Here is a 21,243-nt window from a genome sequence, read left to right as displayed (position 1 = left end):
TCCTATGTGGGACCCTCTGTGACACCTTGTCCCACCCCAGACCCAGCACTTCTTCTGTGCTTACCGAAGGGTCTAGAAGAATAGCAGTCACTGCCTTTTTCAGCTGTCTGAAACCAGAGTGCCCACTGCTCAAGCCAGCCCTGTGCCCATCCTCCTGGGTCACACTGGGGCACGCCCTCTTCCACCATCTCAAGACAGCTTCCCTGTCCCCATTCCCAGGGCCTCTTTAAAGGACAAGGGTCTTGTGTGAGGAAGCGAATGCCACGAGTTTATCCTCAGGATCACAAATAAGAAAACTCCTCTGGCACAGACGGCATAGCTCAGCGGGTGAGCATCGACCTATGAACCAGGAGGTCACAGTTCAATTCCAGGTCAGGGCACATGCCCAGGTTGTAGGCTTGATCCCTCATTGTGGGTTGTGCAGGAGGCCGCCTATCAGTGATTCTTTCTCATCATTGATCTTTCTATCTCTCATTCCCTCTCTCCTCCTCTCCCTTCCTCTCTGAAATCAATAAAAAATATTTTTTTTAAAAAAAGAAAACTCCTCGGCTCATTAGAACACAGACATTTTCCTCCAAGCATTTTCCTGTTTTTTTTATTGTCCCCACTTCACCACTAGGAAATGGTAAATGCCCATCTAAGGATGCGACACGAGGAGTTAAAGTCACAGCCTTGTAGTCACCCTCGTCTCCGACCCAGGCTATGGATCTGCTGAGTGACAGCAAGGAAGCCTGAGGGTCCGAGGCCGAACCACAGCGGAGAGGACATCTCTCAGACCCCCTAACCTCTCAGCAGCTCCCATCCCACATCCTTCCCGGTGACGCTAACAAATAACCAGCTAGGGTTTCAGGATTTCATAAACCCCCAGTTAAAGGAGCCTAACCAGAGAGGGCATATCTGATTGCTCCTCCTAATAATCTAGTAGTGCCAAGGGTCTATAAGGTGGGAACGGTATTAAAAGGTGTCATTTGGGGAGTCTTTTTGCCTGACAGGCCATTGCAGCAAGGGCTACAGGCAATAACAAAGACTGTGTCTTCTTTTCGCTTCCCAGAAAGCAGAGCCTGAGACAGATGTTGTTGGTGCTACACACGGAAGAGGGGGCACCAGGAAGGAAGGAGGGAGGGTGGGAAGGAGGAAGACAGAGGCGATGGAGGGTTCTTCATCCAGATGGCACTGCCAGGTGCATGCCACGCTGATCTTGTGCCCTCCGGGCAGGGCGATCTGTGGCTGAGGACTGACCCAGGCGGGAGGAAGTTGAGTTATCATCACCTGCCCCTGCCTCTCCTGGTCCCAGACATGTGCTATAGCAACAGTTCTCAGCGCTGCTATCCTGGGCAGCATCTCAAACTCGGCATCTGCCGGGAACAAGCAGGAAGCCCCGAGGCAGGAGGTGAGTGGTAGAGGCCCGCAGAGTGGGCAGGAGGCGGCAGCTGTCCCTTCACACCTGCCTGAGCCCGGGGAGCCCACACCGAGCAGGCCACCCACAGGGTCCACACGGATCAATCTGGTGAGAGATGTGTGACTCAGCACAGGATTTGGCTGGGTGACTCTTTTCAACCAAGTTGCAAAATCAGGGGCAATCCCTTACATAAGATACTCGACCTGAGGAACGGGCCATGCCAGCCCGTCAGTAAAAAACTGACTTTGGTTCCATTTCTCCCCAACCTTGAGCTTGGAGTGGCTATGGAGGCACGTCTGAGACTCTCATGCTGCATCCGGGGGCTGGTCTCACATCAGTAAGATCATGTCTCAGCAAAACAAATACCGTATTTTCCGGCGTATAAGATGACTTTTGAAACGAAAAAAAGCCTGCTCAGATTGGCCAGAGTCAGAGAGGCGGTCTATTAAAAAAAGAACTGGTGTTGCCTCTGAAGGGGGGGGGGGGGGGGGGGTTAGTCTTATACAGCGAACATAGGCCTAAACCTATGTTTTAACTGTAAAATTAGGGGTCGTCTTATACACTGGAAAATACGGTAAGTAAAATCTATTTTAGTAATTATAACCTGCGTGTCTTTTTCCATATGAACAACTATACACCTACTCTTGCCCAGCCCTGTATAAGGGGCACCAACAAACTCATTAATTAAGACAAATACCGCACAGGATGACTTGCATGTGAAATATGGAAAAATAACTCCACTCATAGGAACTGAGAGTAGACCGGCGGTTAACAGGGGTATGGGTGAGGACCCACAGAGGGAAGGGCGAAAGGGCTAAGATGAATAAGGTCTGAGGATCTGAGTCAAACACGGTGGCTGCAGTTGCTAGCACTGCCGTACAATTGAAAGGTGGCAGGACAGTGGAACTCGGGTCTCACACAGAAAGAGGTACATATGCCAGGGGATGGACGTGGTCACTAACTCGGAGGCGGAATCTTTCACGGGGTAGACATACATCCGACCCTCGTGGCGCCCTCCTTACGTGGGTTACAATTTTGTCAGTTACACCTCAATGAGATGGAAAAGATAATATTTTAATTCAATATTTTGGAAAAATCAAAAGTACTACAAAAAGGCATGATAAGTACCCTGGCCCATTTGGCTCAGTGGATAGAGCATCCACCTATGGACGGAACGGTCCCAGGTTCGATTCTAGTCAAGGGCACGTACCTCTGTTACAGTCTCCTCCCCGGCTTAGGCCTTCGTGGGGACTAGTGCAGGAGGCAACCACTTGATGTGTTTCTCTCACATTGATGTTTCTCTCTTTCCTTCTCTCTCCCACTCTCTCTAAAATCAATGGAAAAATATCCTAGGGTGAGGATTTTAAAAAAAGTCATGATAAGCAAATATCGACATTTTGCATAAGACAGGGGCCATCTGTGCTGGTGGATATTTCCTTTGGCCTCAGGCTCCTGCTCGGCTCCCAGGCTGTGGTCACGGGTAAGGAAGAGATTGGAGAAGGGGGTGGTGCGGAGGCTCAGGAGTTGTCCTAAGACAGCCTTTGGAACTTTCTTGTGGGCCTTGATTACAGTTTATGAACTGGTCCTGTCATCGGGAGAGTGGTCCGTAGGTCCACACTCAGCCAGCGAGTCACACTGGTTGGGCTTTTTTTCTTTTTTCTTTTAATGGTCATTTTAAAAAATGATGGGGCTCTTCCAGGCAAGGAGCATCACCCTGTCTGATCCCTCTAAAGCCCTCCTCGGCTCCGGCTCCCGCCTCTGTAAGCCCAGGAGGCTGGACCTCCACCCCCATCCCCACAACACTCCGCTCTGCCCTGCGTTGCATCCTGACCTTTGGGGGAACAGAAACAAGCAGTTCCGCTGTCATTTGGGGAGACCATTTATGGCAGAGCCCCTCATGTTTGGGGATTTTGTTTCTTGTCTTTTCATTTATATCTTCCCTTACAGCCTTATATTTTAAGGGAGTATTTTCTACCTTTAAGTTTTCCTTTGGGCCAATATTCTCCTTAAACCACTCTGTTTCCTAGTTATAAAAGGAGGATCTGGTCATTATGAACACTTTGGAAATAGATATGCAAGGAGGAAACCAAAAAACTACATCTAGCTCCCCCAGTCAGAGTTCACTCTGGTGACGGCCCTCAGGGTACGGAGCAGCCCTGTCCCCAGACCGGAGCCCGAGGTGAAGGCGGTGAAGGCGAGTGTCAGCTCAGGGAGCCGGGCACGATCCCACATCAAGACCAGCTCGGAGGCTCCCCCTGCTCGCCGACAGCCGTCCCTGCTGTTTGAGACGGGAACTGTCTCACAGGGACAAGGACAGGAGATGCCGCCACCTCCGTCATGTTCCTACCTGGCGCTGCCGCCGATCTGGGCATGGTCTGGAAATTGTTGCAATGTGATTTCATTGCTTTGCAGGCCTGTGTGAGCATGCCGCCCTCATGACGGTGTGAACTCCTTGCTTCGGGGGGTTGGGGTCGCTGCACTTTAGGGTGTGATGGTGAGGGATGCAGGTTCTAGGCTAAAGCTGGAGGGAAGGGCTGGCTCTAAAGAGACACAAGCTTTTGGGGGTGATCCAACAATCTACTTCCCCATTGTGAGACTGTAAATGTGTCTACACTCATCAACTACGCAACTAAAACATGGTAATGTTTACCAGATGTAAATCACACCTGATCCAAAAAAGAAAAGAAAGAACGTCCTGGAATCCCATGGTCCTGCTGTTCCAGCCCCATGTCTTAGCAACTGGATGCCCCTGTGCTGGTCACCTGACTTTTCTGAGCCTCCGTTTCTGCTTCTAAAAGTGGGAATATCAATGCACCCACCTCTTCAGGCTGTGAGAATTAAATGAGATAAAGAAACAGTCCCGTGGCCTGGATCTGGCCCCTGAAAGGAACCTGACAGCAAAGTGATGCTGAGAGAGGCTTGGGAAGAGGCCCGCCCCTTCCTCTCCATCGTGCTCCCTTCAGTGAGTCGGGGCGCTGGGCTCAGCGGTCTGAAGGCAGTGTGGCCAAGTGACAGTAAAACAGTGATTCCACTGCTCTCGCCTTTCCTTCTTTACCTGCTCAGTTTCTCCTCTGTGGGGGACGAAATTAAATTAAATGTGCATCTCACATGACTATTCGGAGACTCCCAAGGGAGAGTATTCATATGTGTCATCACTTTGTCCATCAGGGGAGCAGCCACTGCCTGTTTGTTGTTAAGTTATCGATGTCAATTGAGGTGTCCGGGGCCTCTGATCCTGGCATGGATGTACCTCGTGTGTTTGGTACCAACCTCGGCTTGCGTTTTTTTAGGAAAAGAAGACGCAGGAGGAGCGTGGAATGATTGCCGGAGGGGGACGCGGAAGGGGGCTGGGAGAACGTAGCAGCCCGGTACAGTGTGTGTGCCTCTTACTCAATCGGCAGATTCTCCAAAAGGAACGCTTCTCGTCCAGCGCACTTCCTTCCCTGCCTTCCCCTGGTTGACCCTCGGAATGCAGGCTGCTGAGGAAAGGCCAGGAGCCTTCTAGAACGGCTGCTATGACTGAACAGAAGACACTCGGCTCTGAGACAAAGACAGATACCCCCTGTCCATCCCTCCTCCCTGCACACACGGAAGTGCCAGGTTCGGGCAGGGCAGGGCAGGATGGAGAGGTTTGCCTTCTCTCTCCATCCCAAGAGGTTATGGCTGACCAGCCAAATGCCAAGGACAAAGGAGCCAGAGAACTGTCAGTGAAAGATAAATGTAAAGGCAGAACCCGAGACGTGCCAATTAAGGACCTCATTTAAGGACAAATGCGCCTCACACGGATGGGGAGGAGGGTGGCCAGTTTTCCAGACTGAATGAACCCCATACTGTATCATCGAGAAAACGCTGACCGTGCCCGTCCCCCTGGAATCATGGGATTTGGGGGGGACTTTTCGATTTCAGAGAAGCTGACGTGAGATCAGAAAATCCACACGTGGTTCCCCAGATTGAGGACACGGGCCACAGAGAAAGGCACAGCTTTGCTTTGCTTTCACAGTAACACCAGCATCCCACCCCCGCTCCTTCCCCAGTCGGGCTGGGAAGCTCAGCGCTGGGTGTAATTGAATGAAGGCAAAGGGCAGACGAAGAGCACAGCATGAAAACGCCCCACAGGACAAAATCAGTGTGGCTCAGTGGATAGAGCGTCAGCCTGTGGACTGAAGGGTCCCGGGTTCAATTCCAGTCAAGGGCATGTATCTTGGTTGCGGGCACATCCCCAATGGAGAGAGTGTAGGAGGCAGTTGATCGATGTTTCTCTCATCTAAGTTTCTAACTATCCCTCTCCCTTCCTCTCTGTAAAAAAATCAATAAAATATATATTTTTTTTTAAAAAAAAAAAGAAAGAAAAGAAAACGCCCCGTGGCCGGGAGGACAGGCCCTGCTGGCCAGCATGTCTGCTCTTCCCCGACGCCAGCCATCCTGTGTGTGGGATGGTCACCTGCCACGGCCACGTGGCTCCACATGGGCGAGCCCACCACGATCTACAGACTGCAACTTTCTCACCGGGCAGCAAAGCGGTGAGCAGGAGAGGGAAGGACACACCACCCACCGCGAAGCCAGAGAAGCCCCATGTGGGGCCGAGTGAGCAGTGACGCTCCTGGGTTTTGCAAAGACTTTGCCTTGTTTTTGCACCAAGCACCTGTCTCTGCGAGCGAAAACGGCCTGACACCTCGATCCTGGGAGGCGGATGCGACAAGTGTGCCTGTTTGATAGAGACAGAGCTTGAGCCACAGAGAGGCTTGGTGACACCCCCAAGGACCCAGGGCTGCTTGGATCAGGGCAGACTGCACACTTGCCACGGGCTGAGGAGCTGGAACCCCGACTTAGACAGCTCCCTCTGCCACCAACAGCAGACAGACACTTTATGCCTCAGTCCATCTGGTGGCATGAGGGCGGGGCGGCGGGGGGGGGTGGGGGTGGGGGGAGGGAATCATGCTTCCCGACCCTCCTCATTGTGCAAATCCATGACATTGTGCTAAATCCTGTGCATGGCAATGCATGGACCATAGCAGGAAAGAGATGGGGTGAACACACTTCACAAGATTGTCGGGGTTCCGCGTCCACTCTGACACCAAACCTGCAGATATGGGTCGCGCACCTGTGAGGTCATGGCCCCAGGACCACGCAGACAGCTCTGGCCTCAGGATCCTTCTGCCTGCTAGTCCAGGTCTGAGTTCCACATGTGGAACCAGCTCCAGGGCCTCTTGTCCGCACCCTCCTCCCACGACAGCTACAGCTCGGCCCGTGAGGAAGAGCAGATGTGAGCTTGGCAGGCTGTGTGCCCAGGGCCTCTCCCTCCGGGACGGCACACTTTCTTTTTCAGTAATGAAGAGGCAGACAGCTTTGTGCCCTACTCAACTAACACGAAAATCGCTTCGGGGCTCAGCAGAAGCCTGAGAAGCTCTTAGAAGAATGGGGCATGCTTTGTCCTAAACCAGCTGTGGAGACACGGATTAGAAGTCAGGGACAAAAGCTGCATAGACCACGTGATCAGCTGCTCCCTGGGGAGGTGAAAATTCCAGCTATCTCGCCATGAAGACGAAATGCACACATCACATCCCACCACCATCATCACCAGCACCACCTGCCAAGTCAGCCCCACGGCTGTGTCTCCTTCAGAGCGGGTATTGGCTCCATATCTTTTTTTTAAAAATCTCTCCAGCATCCGAACAACATCATTTGCTGGAGAATAAACCCGGCTGTCCTTCGGTTAAAGTAGGGGTGTCGAACTCAATCAGAGAAGGGGCCAAAATCTAAAATCCAGCCTAAATCGCGGGCCGAATGGTTTACTCAACAGTCATAAACTGTCATTGTGATGGAAACGCAGCGGAGTGCAGTGATGACAGCGCGGTGCGGGCCACATTGCAAGGCCTGGCGGGACGGATTTGGCCCGCGGGCCTTGTGTTTGACACATGTGGGTTAAAGGTTGCCTTCCAGGAGCAGGGCGACACCCACGCCACTGAAGGGCCTCCTATCTGCACGCACTGACCCCGCTCTTCCTACGATAAGAGCCCTTCACTTCCCCAGCACAGAAATGTCTCTCTAATGGGACAGCCTCAGACATCGGCCCTCTGTGTCCCCTGCCAGGCACCGAAGGTGAAGACAGAGGTCACAGGACAAGACAGGCCACCAAAGCGTTCCTCTGAGTGAACAACCAATGCTCTGTGAAGACGATTGGGATCAGAATTGGGGGGTTTCCACATGGGATTACAGGTTAGCGTTTATGTGATCTTTAAAATATATGTACTTTGCAGGGGTTCTGAATCCATTTTGTTACTCCATCCTTACAATAGGCCTGCAGGGTCAGCCAGCATCACCTGGCTTCTTGTTCAAGCATCTGCTAGGTGGAATCTCTATCTCTATATCTATATATCTGTCCTCCATCCATTTCACCCATCCATCCATCCATCTATCCATTCATTCATTCGTTCATCCATCCGTCTATCTGTCTTTTTTCCACTAAAAAGCCATCAGGCAATCCCATCCTTACCCAGGTGTGCAGGAAAAGAAAGGCCACCTCATGGCGAGATGACCTGTGCAGTCATACGGGGCCTCTGGCTTAGTCCCTGAGCTTGATTTGCTGCTCTGTCAGTATTGTCATGAAACCCCTCCTAATGCTTCACATGAAGCCCCGCATTTCTGTTTTCCACTGAGCCCCATAAAATGTCCCAGATCCTGTCCCTGCTGCCCAGTCGCAGGCTCTCAGACCCCAACTCTGCCTGAGCCACCAGCACTCAGAGAGGTTCATTGCAGAGGCAGGCGGAGCGGATGGTTGCAGGACTGTTGCTTGTTTTTAAATTGCCTCATTTCTGAGGAGACCTGCTAGACTCTTCGCTACATCACACTTCCTGGCTGTAATACCACTGGGACGGAGGGGCGGGAGGCGGGTCCCCTGAGGGCACTGCTTCCAGCTCTGAAGTCGCATTACACTGCATTTTTATTTTTGTCATGTGCGAATTCAAAATCTTCATCCAAAATTCCACCGTGGGGAGCTCTCGCCGGAATTTCAGCCAAATCTGGCTCTCAGTGAGAACTCAGCAAAAAAATGATGACATGGAAATTCACAACACAGTTTCCCCAGAAATGAGCTGAACCCGCTTCGAAGAGGAGAAAGATTAAAGCTAGATGAACAACATAAATTAGCAAACAAAATAGAAGCAGACTCATAGATAGAGAGAAGACTGACAGCTGACAGGAGGAGGATGTGGGACTGCGTGGAAAAGATGAAGGGTTAGGCAAAGAAAAACAATTCACAGACAACAGTATGGTGACTAGCAGACGGGAAAGAGGTGGGGGAGGTAGAAGAGGGTAAAGGGGTGATAAATGGAGATGGAAGGAGATTTGACTTGGGTGGTGAACACGCACAATACAATATACAGATGATGTATTCTAGAATTATACACTGAACACTATATAATTTTTTAACCAATGTCGCCTGAAAAAAATTCAATTAAAAAAAAAAAAAAAATATATATATATATATATATATATATATATATATATATATATATATATGGTATTTGGTAGAAGTAATTGACAAGTTGCTGCATCTTTTTAAAGAATTTATCTTCAAGAAGAGATAAAATAGCTTATGCCCTAGCCGGTTTGACTCAGTGAACAGAGCGTTGGCCCAGGGACTGAAGAGTCACAGGGTCACAGTTCAATTCCAGTCAAGGGCATGACCTCGGTTGCAAGCTCAATCCCCAGCCCTGGTCAGGGTGCTTGCAGAAGGCAACCAATTAATATGTCTCTCTCACATCGATGTTTCTCTCTGTGTGTCTCCCTTCTGCTCTCTCTAAAAAGCAATAGAAAAATATCCTCAGGTGAGGGTAAACAAAAGAGAGAGAGAGAGAGGAGATAACATAGCTCACATTTCTGAGGTATAGGCGGTGTGCAGCAGGCAGCTGATGGATGTTTCTAACTCTCTATCCCTCTCCCTTCCTCTCTGTAAAAAGCAATAAAAAAAAATATTTTAAAAAGAAAAGAAAAAGAAATGTGGCTGACAAAATAAGTGATTACTGATGGTACATGCGACGGTTTTGACCACAGAAAGGGCCACCACGCCCTGAGAAAATATTCTCTAAGAGTTTCCTTTGGGGTTTCAGAATGCTCTTTCTTATTCCCACAGAGCCGGGGTGGGGGGGGGGGGGGGGGGTACGAGAAGGAGGGGAGGTGACTGGTGCACACTCAGGTCAGGGGAACTCTGCCAGACAAGGCAGAAGAGAGCTTTGTCAACAGAGACCTTAACGAGATGGTTCGCCCACATTCGTCATGTCCTCCCTTTGTGATTGGGATGGGGTGGGGCTGGGGTGAGGATCAGGAGGTCAGAGGGCAAACCCCAATCTCTGCAAAGAAAGCAAAAGACCTGGTGAAGGACAGAAGGACTTTGTTAAGACTTCTGTGGCTGTCCTTTGTTGGTACTGGAGACTAATAAAAATATCCAGGACAGTATTATTTTTCATATGTTCCATGGCTAAGTCCTAAATGGAATTGGGACAAGTGGGGAAAAAAAAATGGGTTGTATAGAGGATATGACAGAAAATGAGACATTTAATAGGATAGGAAATGAGTGAAGCCTAGACTGGCTTTTCCTTGGGAAGCGCTCTGATTTTAAACAAGATTCGCCTTAGGGCACTCACTTCCCTATTTTAAAATGAATGCTTTGAATGAAATGACAAGTGCAGCCTACTTAATCCCCAGATTCTAAGTGGGGCCATAGAAACCACCATCTTTCTCTAGGTCAGTGGCCTGTCAGCAGGCTGCCTGCACCCGGGGAGGGCAGGGCCACCCTACTCAGCTGTGTGGGCTGTACACAGCACAACCCCAGGGGGCGCCATTGGCACACACCACAGTCTGATGGCACCTCTGGGGTTCGAAGGTGCTTAATTCTCACAACCGTGCATGATAGAGAGAACTCTAGAATTTCTATTTATATCTGTGTAGGATCACAGATCAATAAGAAAAAATAGGTTTCATCCATAGCTGATATCTGCTGCTGACATTGTCACTCAGTGGGTAGGGAAGAGTGGAGGCCCCAGGACGCCCTCCCTCTTGGCTTGCTCTCAGAATACCGCCACACGCTGCATGGCAGTTCCTCGTGCCCCGTAAGAGGATTTCTAGATTATCCAATCTACCTTTAACGGCAGTAATCTCTCCATAGTAGGTAAACGGACTTAAAAGATTCCTGCCCGGTCACATGCTACAACATGGATGACCCTTGGGGTCATTCTGCTAAGGTAAACGAGCCAGCCACAAACAGACAAATGTCGGATGATCCCACTTACATGCGGTAACCAGGGTAGTCACCTTCACAAAAACACCAAGTGGAACGGTGTTGAGCAGGAAGGCGGGACAGCATGGAGGGGAGCTACTGTCTAACGGGGGTAGAGTTTCAGTTGTTCCGGATGGAAATGTTCTGCAGATCTGTTTCCCAACGAGGTAGGAAAACGTAATGCTACTGAATTTCACTCTGAGAAAAATGGGTAAGATGGCCAATTTACTATGTTTTTTGACCACAATAAAAAATTCCTGAGTACGATTTTCACAGATTGAAAACAATGCCAATACTGCCAGCAAAAGCAATAAAACTATGGAAATGCTAACTAACTTGTTACTGTTAGAATATCTTCCTGAGCACAAATAGGAGCTTAAAAACCACCGTCATCAAATTCGTCTCAAAAAGAAGTAGTTACCCAGGCCATGTGAACTATAGATTTCCATGCTTTTCCATTGACAATGAACTTTCACAAATGTATATTGTGCAAGGGATAATAAAGCCATTACCATTAGCAAACTATCTAGAAGTATGGTTTGCGTCATCATTCTCTCATTTTTAAATATTTGTTTGTATATTTTATACCCACACTTAATATATTAGCACTTACAATTTTTAAATACATTTTTAAAAACGTATTGTGCATACATGCTCAAAAATTTTATCTTTCCAATATTCATTTTTGTATGTTTCATAACTATACTTTGCATATTAGTACATTAGCACTTATACGTAATTTTAAAATGAATTTTTAGAAAATGCTTTGTGCATACATGTTCAAATATTTTTCCGGAGCGGGTGCAGTTCCAGAAACTGTGGAGGTGAATATTCTAGAGGAGTGATACCAAGGTCACTGTGGACCCCATCCATTGCTCTGGGCTGGATTGTGGGAGGACTGCTGGGATAGCTCCCAGGGAGCTGAGAAGCTGTTGCTGATGGCTGTTGTTGGAACAATGACAGCTAATTGTGGAAAAGTCAAAGAAGGGGCTGGGTAGGAGAGTGCCCTCCGTAGGGGAGGACGGTCATACCTAAGCACCTTGACCGGTTTGGGGAGATGTCCTCTAGCAGAAGGCAGCAATTTTCAACTGATGTATCCCAAGAATTTTATATCATGCAATACCTAACTTGCATTAGGAACACTAACCTCTTTTCCTTTACATTATCAAATTTTAAAGAATGACATCGGCCAGCATAACAATAGCCGACAGGTGTGAACGCATCAGAATTATATCTATTTTTTTGTCATATATATACATACATATATATATATATATATATATATATATATATATATATATATATTTATATATTTATATATTGGTGTGCCGTAGAATTTTAGTAATTAGTTTATGTGTGTCATGAGATGAGAAAGGGTTGGAAATAGCTGGCAAATGGTTTGAAGTTTTGCTTATTGCTGGCTCCATCTATAGTTCTTTGAAACGGGTGAAGAGATGAGAATTCTGAAGGCAGACCCAACACCCTGGCCCACCTACAATGTGCGCAGGTTTGTGTCAACACTGGTGTCTGCTGATGCCTCCTCACCCGCAGGGATGGAGGGATGGGCACCCTGGATGCGCCATCCAGCACGATTGCTCTCAGGCTCCCAGGTGGACCCATTCATGGCCCTGGGGTTTCAAACAAGTGGGGAAATGTGATCGGAAATGCCTAGGCACAACCAGCCCTTTGCCAGGCCCAAGAGAATCGTTCTCTTTTTCTAACACCTCCTAACGGAACAATGGATATTATTTAATGAGGAAATATGTACGTAAGAATCTTAATTTTTTTTATCCTCACCCGAGGATGTTTTTCCATTAACTTTTTTTAAGAGAGAAAGTAGGAGGGAGAAAGAAAAGGGGAGACAGAGAGAGAGAGAGAGAGAGAGAGAGAGAGAGAGAGAGAGAGAGAGAGAGAGAGAGAGAGAAGAGAGAGAGAGAGAGCGCTACATGAAAAAGACACAGCAATTGATTGCCTCCCATGGGAGGTTGGCGGGGGGGGGGGGGGGGGGGGGGGGGGGGGAGTAAACTGGTAAACCTGCAACCAAGGTATGTACCATTGACCGGGAATAAAATGGGACCTGGGACCTTTCAGTCCAAGGGCGGATGCTCTAACCACTGAATCTAACCGGCCAAGGCAAGAATCTTACATTTTCAAACAAGTGTAATTTCTTAATTAGCTTTTACATAATGGCACTTAGCCCCATGGTGGACAGGAAAGTATGTTGGCGAAACAAAAGAACTTGAGAGAAAAGGGGAACATAGTTCCTTGTAATATTTTTTTTTTTTTTCTTATTTTGTTAAGACAAGTGCTCAAGAGGATTGTCAACCTCCGGGGTCCTCTTTGCAGGCCTTGTATACAATTAAAATAACGAGTCGCTTGGTGAGAATCTTGGCCAGGGCCCAGGGGTGGCGTGAGGGGGACAGCTGGCCGTGACCTTTGCCACACCTCTCCCCAACAGCTCTGGGTTGTAGGACCAGGAAAAGCATAACCTCAAACCAGCCAGGGTACAAACGCGGCCTGAGTTCAACTCGTCCTAGACTGGCATTTAAGCACCAGCTTTCAGAAGACGTTGCAGACCATGGAGAAAAGAGTGTGCTATGGGTGGCCTGAGGTATTTTCGTCTTGGCCAAGCCCACATGAGGGGACTGTCACCCTCACACCAGGGGACAAACACCTTTCTCTCCCCTCTGGCTCGCGATAGGAAAATCGCCTCATTTGCATGGTTGGCACTTCCTGGTGCCTTCCCCCTGAGATGTTTGCAGGGGACTTTTCACCTTGTGGGTGGCTACCTCCCTGCTTTATGGCCTTAATTTGTCTTCCTTTTATTTATAAGGTGGCAGTTTAAGAGTAAAAGATGAAATAATGGCATTTAGCGGGTGATTGATTTTCCGGCTGGCCGTGTGATAAATATGGCCCAGCATTTCCCTTTCAGAAGCGGAATGAGAAGTGATTCAGTGGGATTCTGAAGCATAAATTTAGGGCTATTTGCAAGGCACAAACAATATTCCAGCAGATTGATGCCTGGGATGGTAACGCACTCGGAATTGCTCATGTAAAGCAGCCAGAAATGAATGCAGGCTGATGGGTCCGGGCCGTCGATGGGTGTGGCAGGCTCGCCTGGCTCCTGGTACAAGACAGTGATCCATTGCACGGCCATACCCACCCCCAAATCCAATGGGGAATGTTTCCCAATTCATCTTTATACTTGGCTTCAGTCCAATGCTTGGAAGAAGGATGGCAAAGAGCTGGTGCCTGTGGGGTATAGGGAAGTGGAGACAGACCCTGTCCAACTTCCCAGTCCATCTTTTTTTACAACTGAATTGTCAAATATCCCTGTACATTAACATTACTTAAAGATGGACTATAATTAAATATTTGTTTTAATTCATATGAACACTGAGGATTCCTGTTTAGCTAGGAATTGTAATGTTTAACTCGGCCACTTGCTTCCTGCATCCTAGATAGATACTGATGTCTCAACACGCCGGGACGGGCAGCCTGGCTGATGGCGATGCAGTGTGAGGGGCTGCCTTCCTACAGGCCTGCATGGGCTCCTCCTGAGTCCCCGCTGAGCACAGCCAAGTGGGTTTCCCACCTCAACACACGAGTATTTTCCGGGGCTCGGCCGGGCTCTGCCTCGCTCCGGCAGCCCCTTTTGTTTGAATTTCACAGAAATTACCTGACGTGATTTGGTCACCGGGGACATCACAGGGCATTACAGTTCCCCGCGCCCTGGTTTTCCTTGACATTTTCCTAAAGGTCAAGAGTTCTGTCTGCTGAGATCTCCCCAGTTTTTCTCATCTCTTTGGCCTTCTGGGAAAGTGTTTGCTTTGCATACGTAACAAGGCATCTCTTTCCAGCGCACAGGGACTTCCATGGCGAGCACGGATTTCAAACCAGGAGGAAATCAGAACGTCTCTCCTCCCACCCCATTTCTGCCACAAATCTCAGCACTGAGAAAAGAGGGTCTGGTCCTTGGTCACATGCACTGACCAATCCGCACCCCGAAATCCGGTTATGCATCCAGGAACTGGACACTACCAGGTGCCAAACCAGAACACTGTTCCTGTCCTCAGGAAGCTCACCGTCTAGGTAGGATAACACTGATTAATAAGATGCAGCCGCCCTGGCTGGTTTTCCTCAGTGGTTAGAGCCTCGACCCCCAGACCGAATGGTTGTGGGTTCTAATCCAGGCATGTACCTCAGTTCTCAGTTGCAGGTTTCCCAGCCCCAGTAAGGGCTTGTGCAGGAGGCAATCAATCAATCTGTTTGTTATTCTCACATCGATCTCTCTCTCTCTCTCTCTTTCTCCCCTTCCTCCCTCCCTTCCACTCTCTCTAGAAATCAATGGAAAAAATATCCTCAGGTGAGAATTAAAAAAAAAAAATGCAACCCATAATACTTGCTATGGACTGAATGTTTATGTTTTTCCAAAATTCGAATGGTAAAACCCTAACACCCAAAGGTAACAGCATTAGGAGTGAGGCCTTTGGAAGCTGAGTAGACAGTGAGGGTGGGGCCCTCGTGAATGGAATCAGTGCCCTTATAAAGGAGACCCACAGAGCTCCCTCACCCCTTCCACCAAGTGACCCAGAACGGGCCCTCACCCGCCCATGTTGCACCCCGATCTTGTACTTCCAGACCCCAGAACTGTGAGCAATTGCTTTCTGCTGTTTATAAATGACCCAGCTGTGGTGTTTTGTTACAGCAGCAGGGACAGAAGAAAGCCAATGCTCTAGCAGCGTGATCTTTAATGCTGTGTTTTCTTCAAATACCAGCCAACTATAATACAATAAAAACCTGTGCATATGCATTCCCTAAGATCCTTCTTTCCCCTCAGTGGGAAGCCCTTTCCAGAACGTCATTCTAAGGTAATGAAAAAGCCCCAGAGTGGGGCTCACATTATTCATAGGATCAAAGAGCGAGGCGAGCCACAGACAGATGGCCAAGACCCTCCACCGAGGACAGCACCTCGAAGAAAGCCTGAAAGCAGAGATGAGAATTTCACAAAATAACAGCGGAGCCTGCTCATCATGAATTCAAGGCATTTTCCATCACAAAGCCCCCATCTCCTTGTCATCACGATCACACGATTCCACCGAACCTTTAAGAAAATCAGCTGTAACTCATGTACTCCCTCTTTCCGGGGAGGAAAACACACATGTACAGTACATCTTGCACTCTTAGAATTTCGAGAAGAAAAACAATGAGCGTTTAGTCCCATGGCATTCCTTAATGACATGCAGGATGCGGGGAATGAACCGTGTGGCAACCCGTATGCGTCAGCCCCGCAGACACATTTGCATGTTTAACTGAGGCCTCTTCTCCGTTAGGAAAAGTCAGACGTCGAACCCACGTCGTAATGGGTGTCTTTTTAGACTCAATATCTCAGGGTACAGGAGAGAGAGTCTCTATCACTGTGTGACACAGCAAAACCACTTGGGTTTTGCTGGATCTTCCCATATCTTTCCTGCATCACACCCCCAGAAGGTTAAAGCTACACGAGACATTGAATTGTCATTTGACCTCTGTCGCCGGGCCTTGGGGGCCAGTGGCAAAATCCACATTTTGTGCCGTTTGCCCTTGGGATCTGTGCTTAACTGGTCAGAGATACACAGTTCCTCACAGACCTAACCATCCCATCCCGTCATCCACCTGTGTATAGCTCACTATCACACCCATACCAGTTCTCATTCTAGACCTGTTTCATCTTACTGTGTGTCTCATCGGCCGGTTGCCCTGATGGCTAACTAGGTAAGCCCCCAGACCAGTGTCACGTGATTTTTTTTAACCAATGGCTACTTTGGACGAAGGGAAAATGGAGTCTTTCCTGTGCCCCCCCCACCCCCCCGCCGCCAGGGCCCCAGGACTGAAGTGGGGCCAGCCAGCCCTGCTGGCCCAGCACAATGACGGGCATTGCCTTCAGCTTTCCGCAGCGATTTCACGCATGAGCAGTAGCTTCTGACGCCGTGCTAAGGACAGACGTGTGGGTCTGAAGATGTGCCCTTACACGTCCGTGGAGTGTTCAGACCACGCCTCTGACAGGCGCAGGCCTTCTCCTGCGGCCGCTGTCTGGCTGGAAGAAATGGCCATGAGCCTGGCAGCCCATCCACGCGGTGAGAGAAAGGCGGCGTGAGGGGGAACAGGAGGACGGGAGGCTGCTCTCCCAAGGGCCTCCGCTCTAAGTAACAGCTGTCAGCGGTGCCGGGGCAGCCAGAGCCCCCCTCCCTCACCCCAGGGCAGCACTGCCTCCTTAGGAAATGAACTCTCGGATGTGCCCCACGGATGCAGTGACATCTCGCCGCTCGCGCTCCTCAGTAACTTCCTTTGCAAAGCAACTTGAGAAGAGACCCCTGCCGAAGACGAGAGACTCGGGGTCATTGTTGGTGGGACTCTTGTCTTCCAATCGTGCGAGGTGGCCACACACAGTGGGCTTTCCTCCTCCCGGGCCCGGGAGTCCGGCGGGGAGAGGAGGGCGCTGTGTGGATTGCACTCCGCCGCCAGGCTTTCTGATCCGGCTCCTGCCCTGAGCCTGCGTTGTGATCCCTGCGAAATCCTCTCCCCGCTCAGCTCAGAGCTGCTGCAGGCGCATCTGACAGACACCAGTGCCGAGATGTAAATCAGACGCCCCCAGAGCCACCCCCGCTCCCTCGCGTTACCCTAACTTTGGACTTGACTTTGCTCGCTTTACTTGAGCTGCTCTCTTCAATCACCTGTCATTCCCCCCAGAGAAGTGATGTTACGGGAGATGCAGAAGACATGGTGCGGTGCAGTCATCCAGCCTAAAGCCGGCTCCACACTCAGTTTCCCTGCCCGCCTTCCCTTAAAGATGGGAAGACGGGGAGGAGCAGAGCTGCGTCCCACACCCACCCCGGCGGGGATCATGTGGCCCTTGGAGGGTCTCTCTGCCCAGCGGGGCTCAAGGCCTGGCCCCAGGGGGCTCATGGGAGCTCAGGAACTCTGCAGCTGGCACCATACCCTGACAGCTGGCACAGGATCCATTGCCCAGCAGACCCCAATAAACCCAGGACTCAGAGGGTGGCGGGCAAAATCCTGTGCCTTGTTCCTCGCAGTCATGAGGCACAAGTGTAAGTCAAGAATCATCTGAAATCCATCCCTGCCTGAGAGTTATAAAAACTAGAAGCCCGGTGTAATTCCTCCCAGAAGAAAAGCTTGGGGGAAAACAGGGGATCCGGTTCCCTCCCCAGAAAGAGCTTCTGCTCAGCTTTATTAAATGCTTTAAGCAGATTTAAGTCTTAGTCCAAGGACACATTCCAGCTCTCTGAGGAGCACCCCCATCCCCCAGAAACTGGGAGATGGGCCAGAGAGCCGGGGGCCGGGCTGGGGGCCAGCGGAGGAGGTGCAGGAGTGAAGGAAGGGTGAATGAGCAGCAAAGGGAGGAGGTGGGGTGTTGTCAACATTAAAGGCAGGGTCCTCGCAGTCGCCTGCCAGCTCCTCTGGTGAAACGCGGGGGGCAGGGGGGCACTCAGTTCATACAGCAGAAAGGAGGCTGTGACTCCAGTCGTGGGGTGAGGTCTGGGACACTGGCTCTCTCCCAGGGGACCCACCGTACGAGAGCCAGCCCTCGGAGCTGGGCATTCTGGAAGGCTCCTGGGTACGACGCAGGGCAGGAAGGTGGTGACTGCGCCGGTGAGCAGAGTTGGCTGGAGGCCTGCTGTCGGGAGGGTTCCTGGCAGCTGACCTGATCAAAGAAAGGGAGCCCCGGGGCTCTGCCGCCTCCAAGTCCTTCTTCTGTATGAAACCGGGAAATTGTACATAAACACCCACTGCACACGGCATCCCCTTTTGTTGCAGGCAAGGTGAGCCGACACAAATAGAGAACCTTCTCGAGTCTCCAGGGAGTCTAGCAGAAAGCCCCTCCACCCAAGCATGCAAGAGATGGGGACTGGATCTCACAGCTCTGTGTCTGCTTCGAGCCCCACCGCCTTTTCCCCAGCTCCCACCCTCCTCCTCCTCCTTCTCTCCTCCTCCTCCTTTCTCTCCTCTGGCACCTGCTGTCCAGAGACTCCCTCATGCACTTGGCCATCCACCTGGCGGCCAGCTGCCCAGCATTGCAGCCCATGTCCTGGGTCTGTCTTCCGCATGCTGATAGCTTTGAACTAGTTGACCTTGAACTTTTCCACGCCTCGGTTTCCTCATCTGTCAAGTGGGACTCACACGAGCACCTGCCTCCCAGAGCTGTTAGAAGGCTCAAATAAGGTAACAGGAGTGGGAGCCGGACGCCCAGCGGGGCCCTGACGCCGTGGGGCCACTGGGAGCTGCTGCCGTGGTTACTACTGTTGTTGTTGGAAGGGTGTCTGCCTCTCCCTCCTCTCCCCGTGCTCCCCTCCCCCTCCTCCTCCTCCCGCAAGCCCTGGGCGCCATCCCAGACCCCGTTCCCACATCTCCTCAGTGAGCCGCTCCTTCCTTCCTGTCATGTTTACATCCATCCACCCATCAGAGAGAGAAAAGCGGCCGAGACACATTTTATTTCTGAAGTTGTTAATTTTACTCTAGACTTCCTAAAAAGGATCACCCATCTGTCAAAAAAAAAAAAAAAAAAAAAAAAAGAAAGAGACAGAGAAGATGAAAGATCTCACAAAGTCATTGTCTGCGCGCCAACCGAAGGGAAGTGAACACGGACCATCTTGGTCACAGAGTCCCCTTGGAGGGGGTGTCGCATGACCCAGATCGCCCCCTTAGGGGGAGAGAAAGAGAGCGTGGTCTCCTAAAAAATAAAATGAGCCCAGCACACTGATTCCATGCAGACGTGTTCAGAGACGTGACCTTCCATGTAGAATGGTCCCTCTTCCGCTCGGCATCCCCGTCTCAGAGCCATACACCTGGACACGTGCCCTGTTCACGGCTCGTCTGTCCGCGGGGCTCCTTCCCGGGACTCCGAGGAGCTGCAGATGCTGGCTGCACAGCCCCGCTTCCCCGCAGCACCCAGCAGCTCACCCCTTCCCCACACCCCACACCCGCCCCCCAGAAGCCGGCGCCCCAGCCGCCTGCCCGGGACGCTGTCCCCTGAGCAGACACCGGGGGAAGTAACACAGATCTTCCCGAGAGACCCCAACCATCGGCTTCCTCTGCGGAGGGCTCAGCCCCAGAGCGCTCTCCAGACTCACAGTCCAATGGGAAGCCAACAATGCGTCCCTTTCTCTTTTTAAGGCGAATTTTTTAAAAGTTGCAAACTTAGCCGGTCCCTGCACTTGCCCCGCACAGCAAGCCATACACAGGGCTGGTCTCCAAAGCCCGTAGTCACAGGGCTGGCTCTCATGTCTTCAGAGGTAACTGAGGTCCCTTCTTCTCTGTCCCCTCATTCCACCCCCCACCCCCACCCGCTCCCCAAGTTCCCCTTTCCCAGGGGAAGTCCCACTCACCTCGCTCATGATGCTTCAGCACAGCTCGGTCCTGCCGCTCAGCTCAGAACGGGAACTGCTCAGGGAGGCTCGCTGCTCCGCCAGCCTGGCTTTCCTCTTAAAAAGGGCTGCCCGTGGCATCATGCCTCCCTGAGCCAATGAGAGGCATTCACCTGGCGGAGCAGCTGGCAGGCATCTGAGAGCACACAGGGCCACCTTGTGGACGGAAGAAGGAGCACACCCTGGGTCACAGCTCCCCATTCTGTCAGGGAGAGAAGCAAAGGAGGTTTCTTTAAAAGTCAAAGTCCGAGGGAGGTACAAAGACTGTTCTTTAACGCAAGGGGAGCAGTGAGCGGCTGCTGGAGTTCCCAGGGGTTGGGGCAGGATGGGAGGTGCCCACGCTGGGCTGTGGCTGGGCTGAGTAGAGTGTCCCATTGTTTGGGACGAAATGGGGGGAGGCTAGAAAGGCTATGGAAGAGAGGGCGGATGAACTGTATCCCCCCCAAATTCATACACAAGCAAACCTCATTTTATTGCGCTTCACAGACGTGTTTTTGTTTATTTGTTTGTTTTTAAATATATTTTATTGATTTCTTACAGAGAGGAAGGGAGAGGGATAGAGAGCTAGAAACATTGATGAGAGAGAAACATTGACCAGCTGCCTTCTGCACACCCCTTACTGGGGATGTGCCCGCAACCAATGTACATGCCTTTGACCGAAATTGAACCTGGAACCTTCCAGTCCGCAGACCGATGCTCTATCCACTGAGCCAAACCAGTTTCGGCCAGATGTTGTTTTGATCAACATAAAGGCAAGACCCTCCATCAGCAAAAACATTAGGATTCAGGAGGAGGATCCAAGATGGCTGCACAGGTAAACACCTAACCACAGCCACACACAACAATTTCAATAAAATACAACTAAAATATAAAATGGACATTACCCAGAACTACAGGAAAGTCGACTGACTGGGAATTCTACAACGAGAAGTAAGGAGAAAACCAGAAGGAAGCGCGGAGGAGCTGTAAAAGCCCAAGGTACGGAGACACGCGGGGCGCGCGGAGAGGATGGAGCCGGAGAGGAGGGCGGCTGAGTGCCTGGCTGGCGTTCCCTAGCGGGAAGGAGATAAAAGCTCCGATTGTGCTGAACCCCAGACCCAACAGCGCTGAACCCCAGTTCTAGGCCAGACCCTGGGAACCCAGGCTCA

At 50.6% G+C, this 21,243-nt stretch overlaps 1 protein-coding gene across 1 annotated transcript in view; it reads right to left on the bottom strand.

Moving 5' to 3' along the window:
* The window catches only part of PCP4 (Purkinje cell protein 4), a 46,703-nt gene extending 26,500 nt beyond the window's left edge, over positions 1-20,203 (bottom strand). Inside the window, exon 1 of the mRNA XM_036447144.2 lies at positions 20,057-20,203. Coding sequence (XP_036303037.1) covers positions 20,057-20,065 — 9 coding nt within the window. The 5' untranslated portion in view covers positions 20,066-20,203. The remainder of the gene's footprint in view (positions 1-20,056) is intronic.
* Positions 20,204-21,243: the final 1,040 nt, after the last annotated feature.

Source organism: Pipistrellus kuhlii, unplaced genomic scaffold, assembly GCF_014108245.1.
Source record: "Pipistrellus kuhlii isolate mPipKuh1 unplaced genomic scaffold, mPipKuh1.p scaffold_m20_p_2, whole genome shotgun sequence".
Classification (NCBI taxonomy): Eukaryota; Metazoa; Chordata; class Mammalia; order Chiroptera; family Vespertilionidae; genus Pipistrellus; species Pipistrellus kuhlii.
The sequence above is the reverse complement of the archived record's forward strand: the minus strand, read 5'-3'. Positions and strand labels throughout refer to the sequence as shown.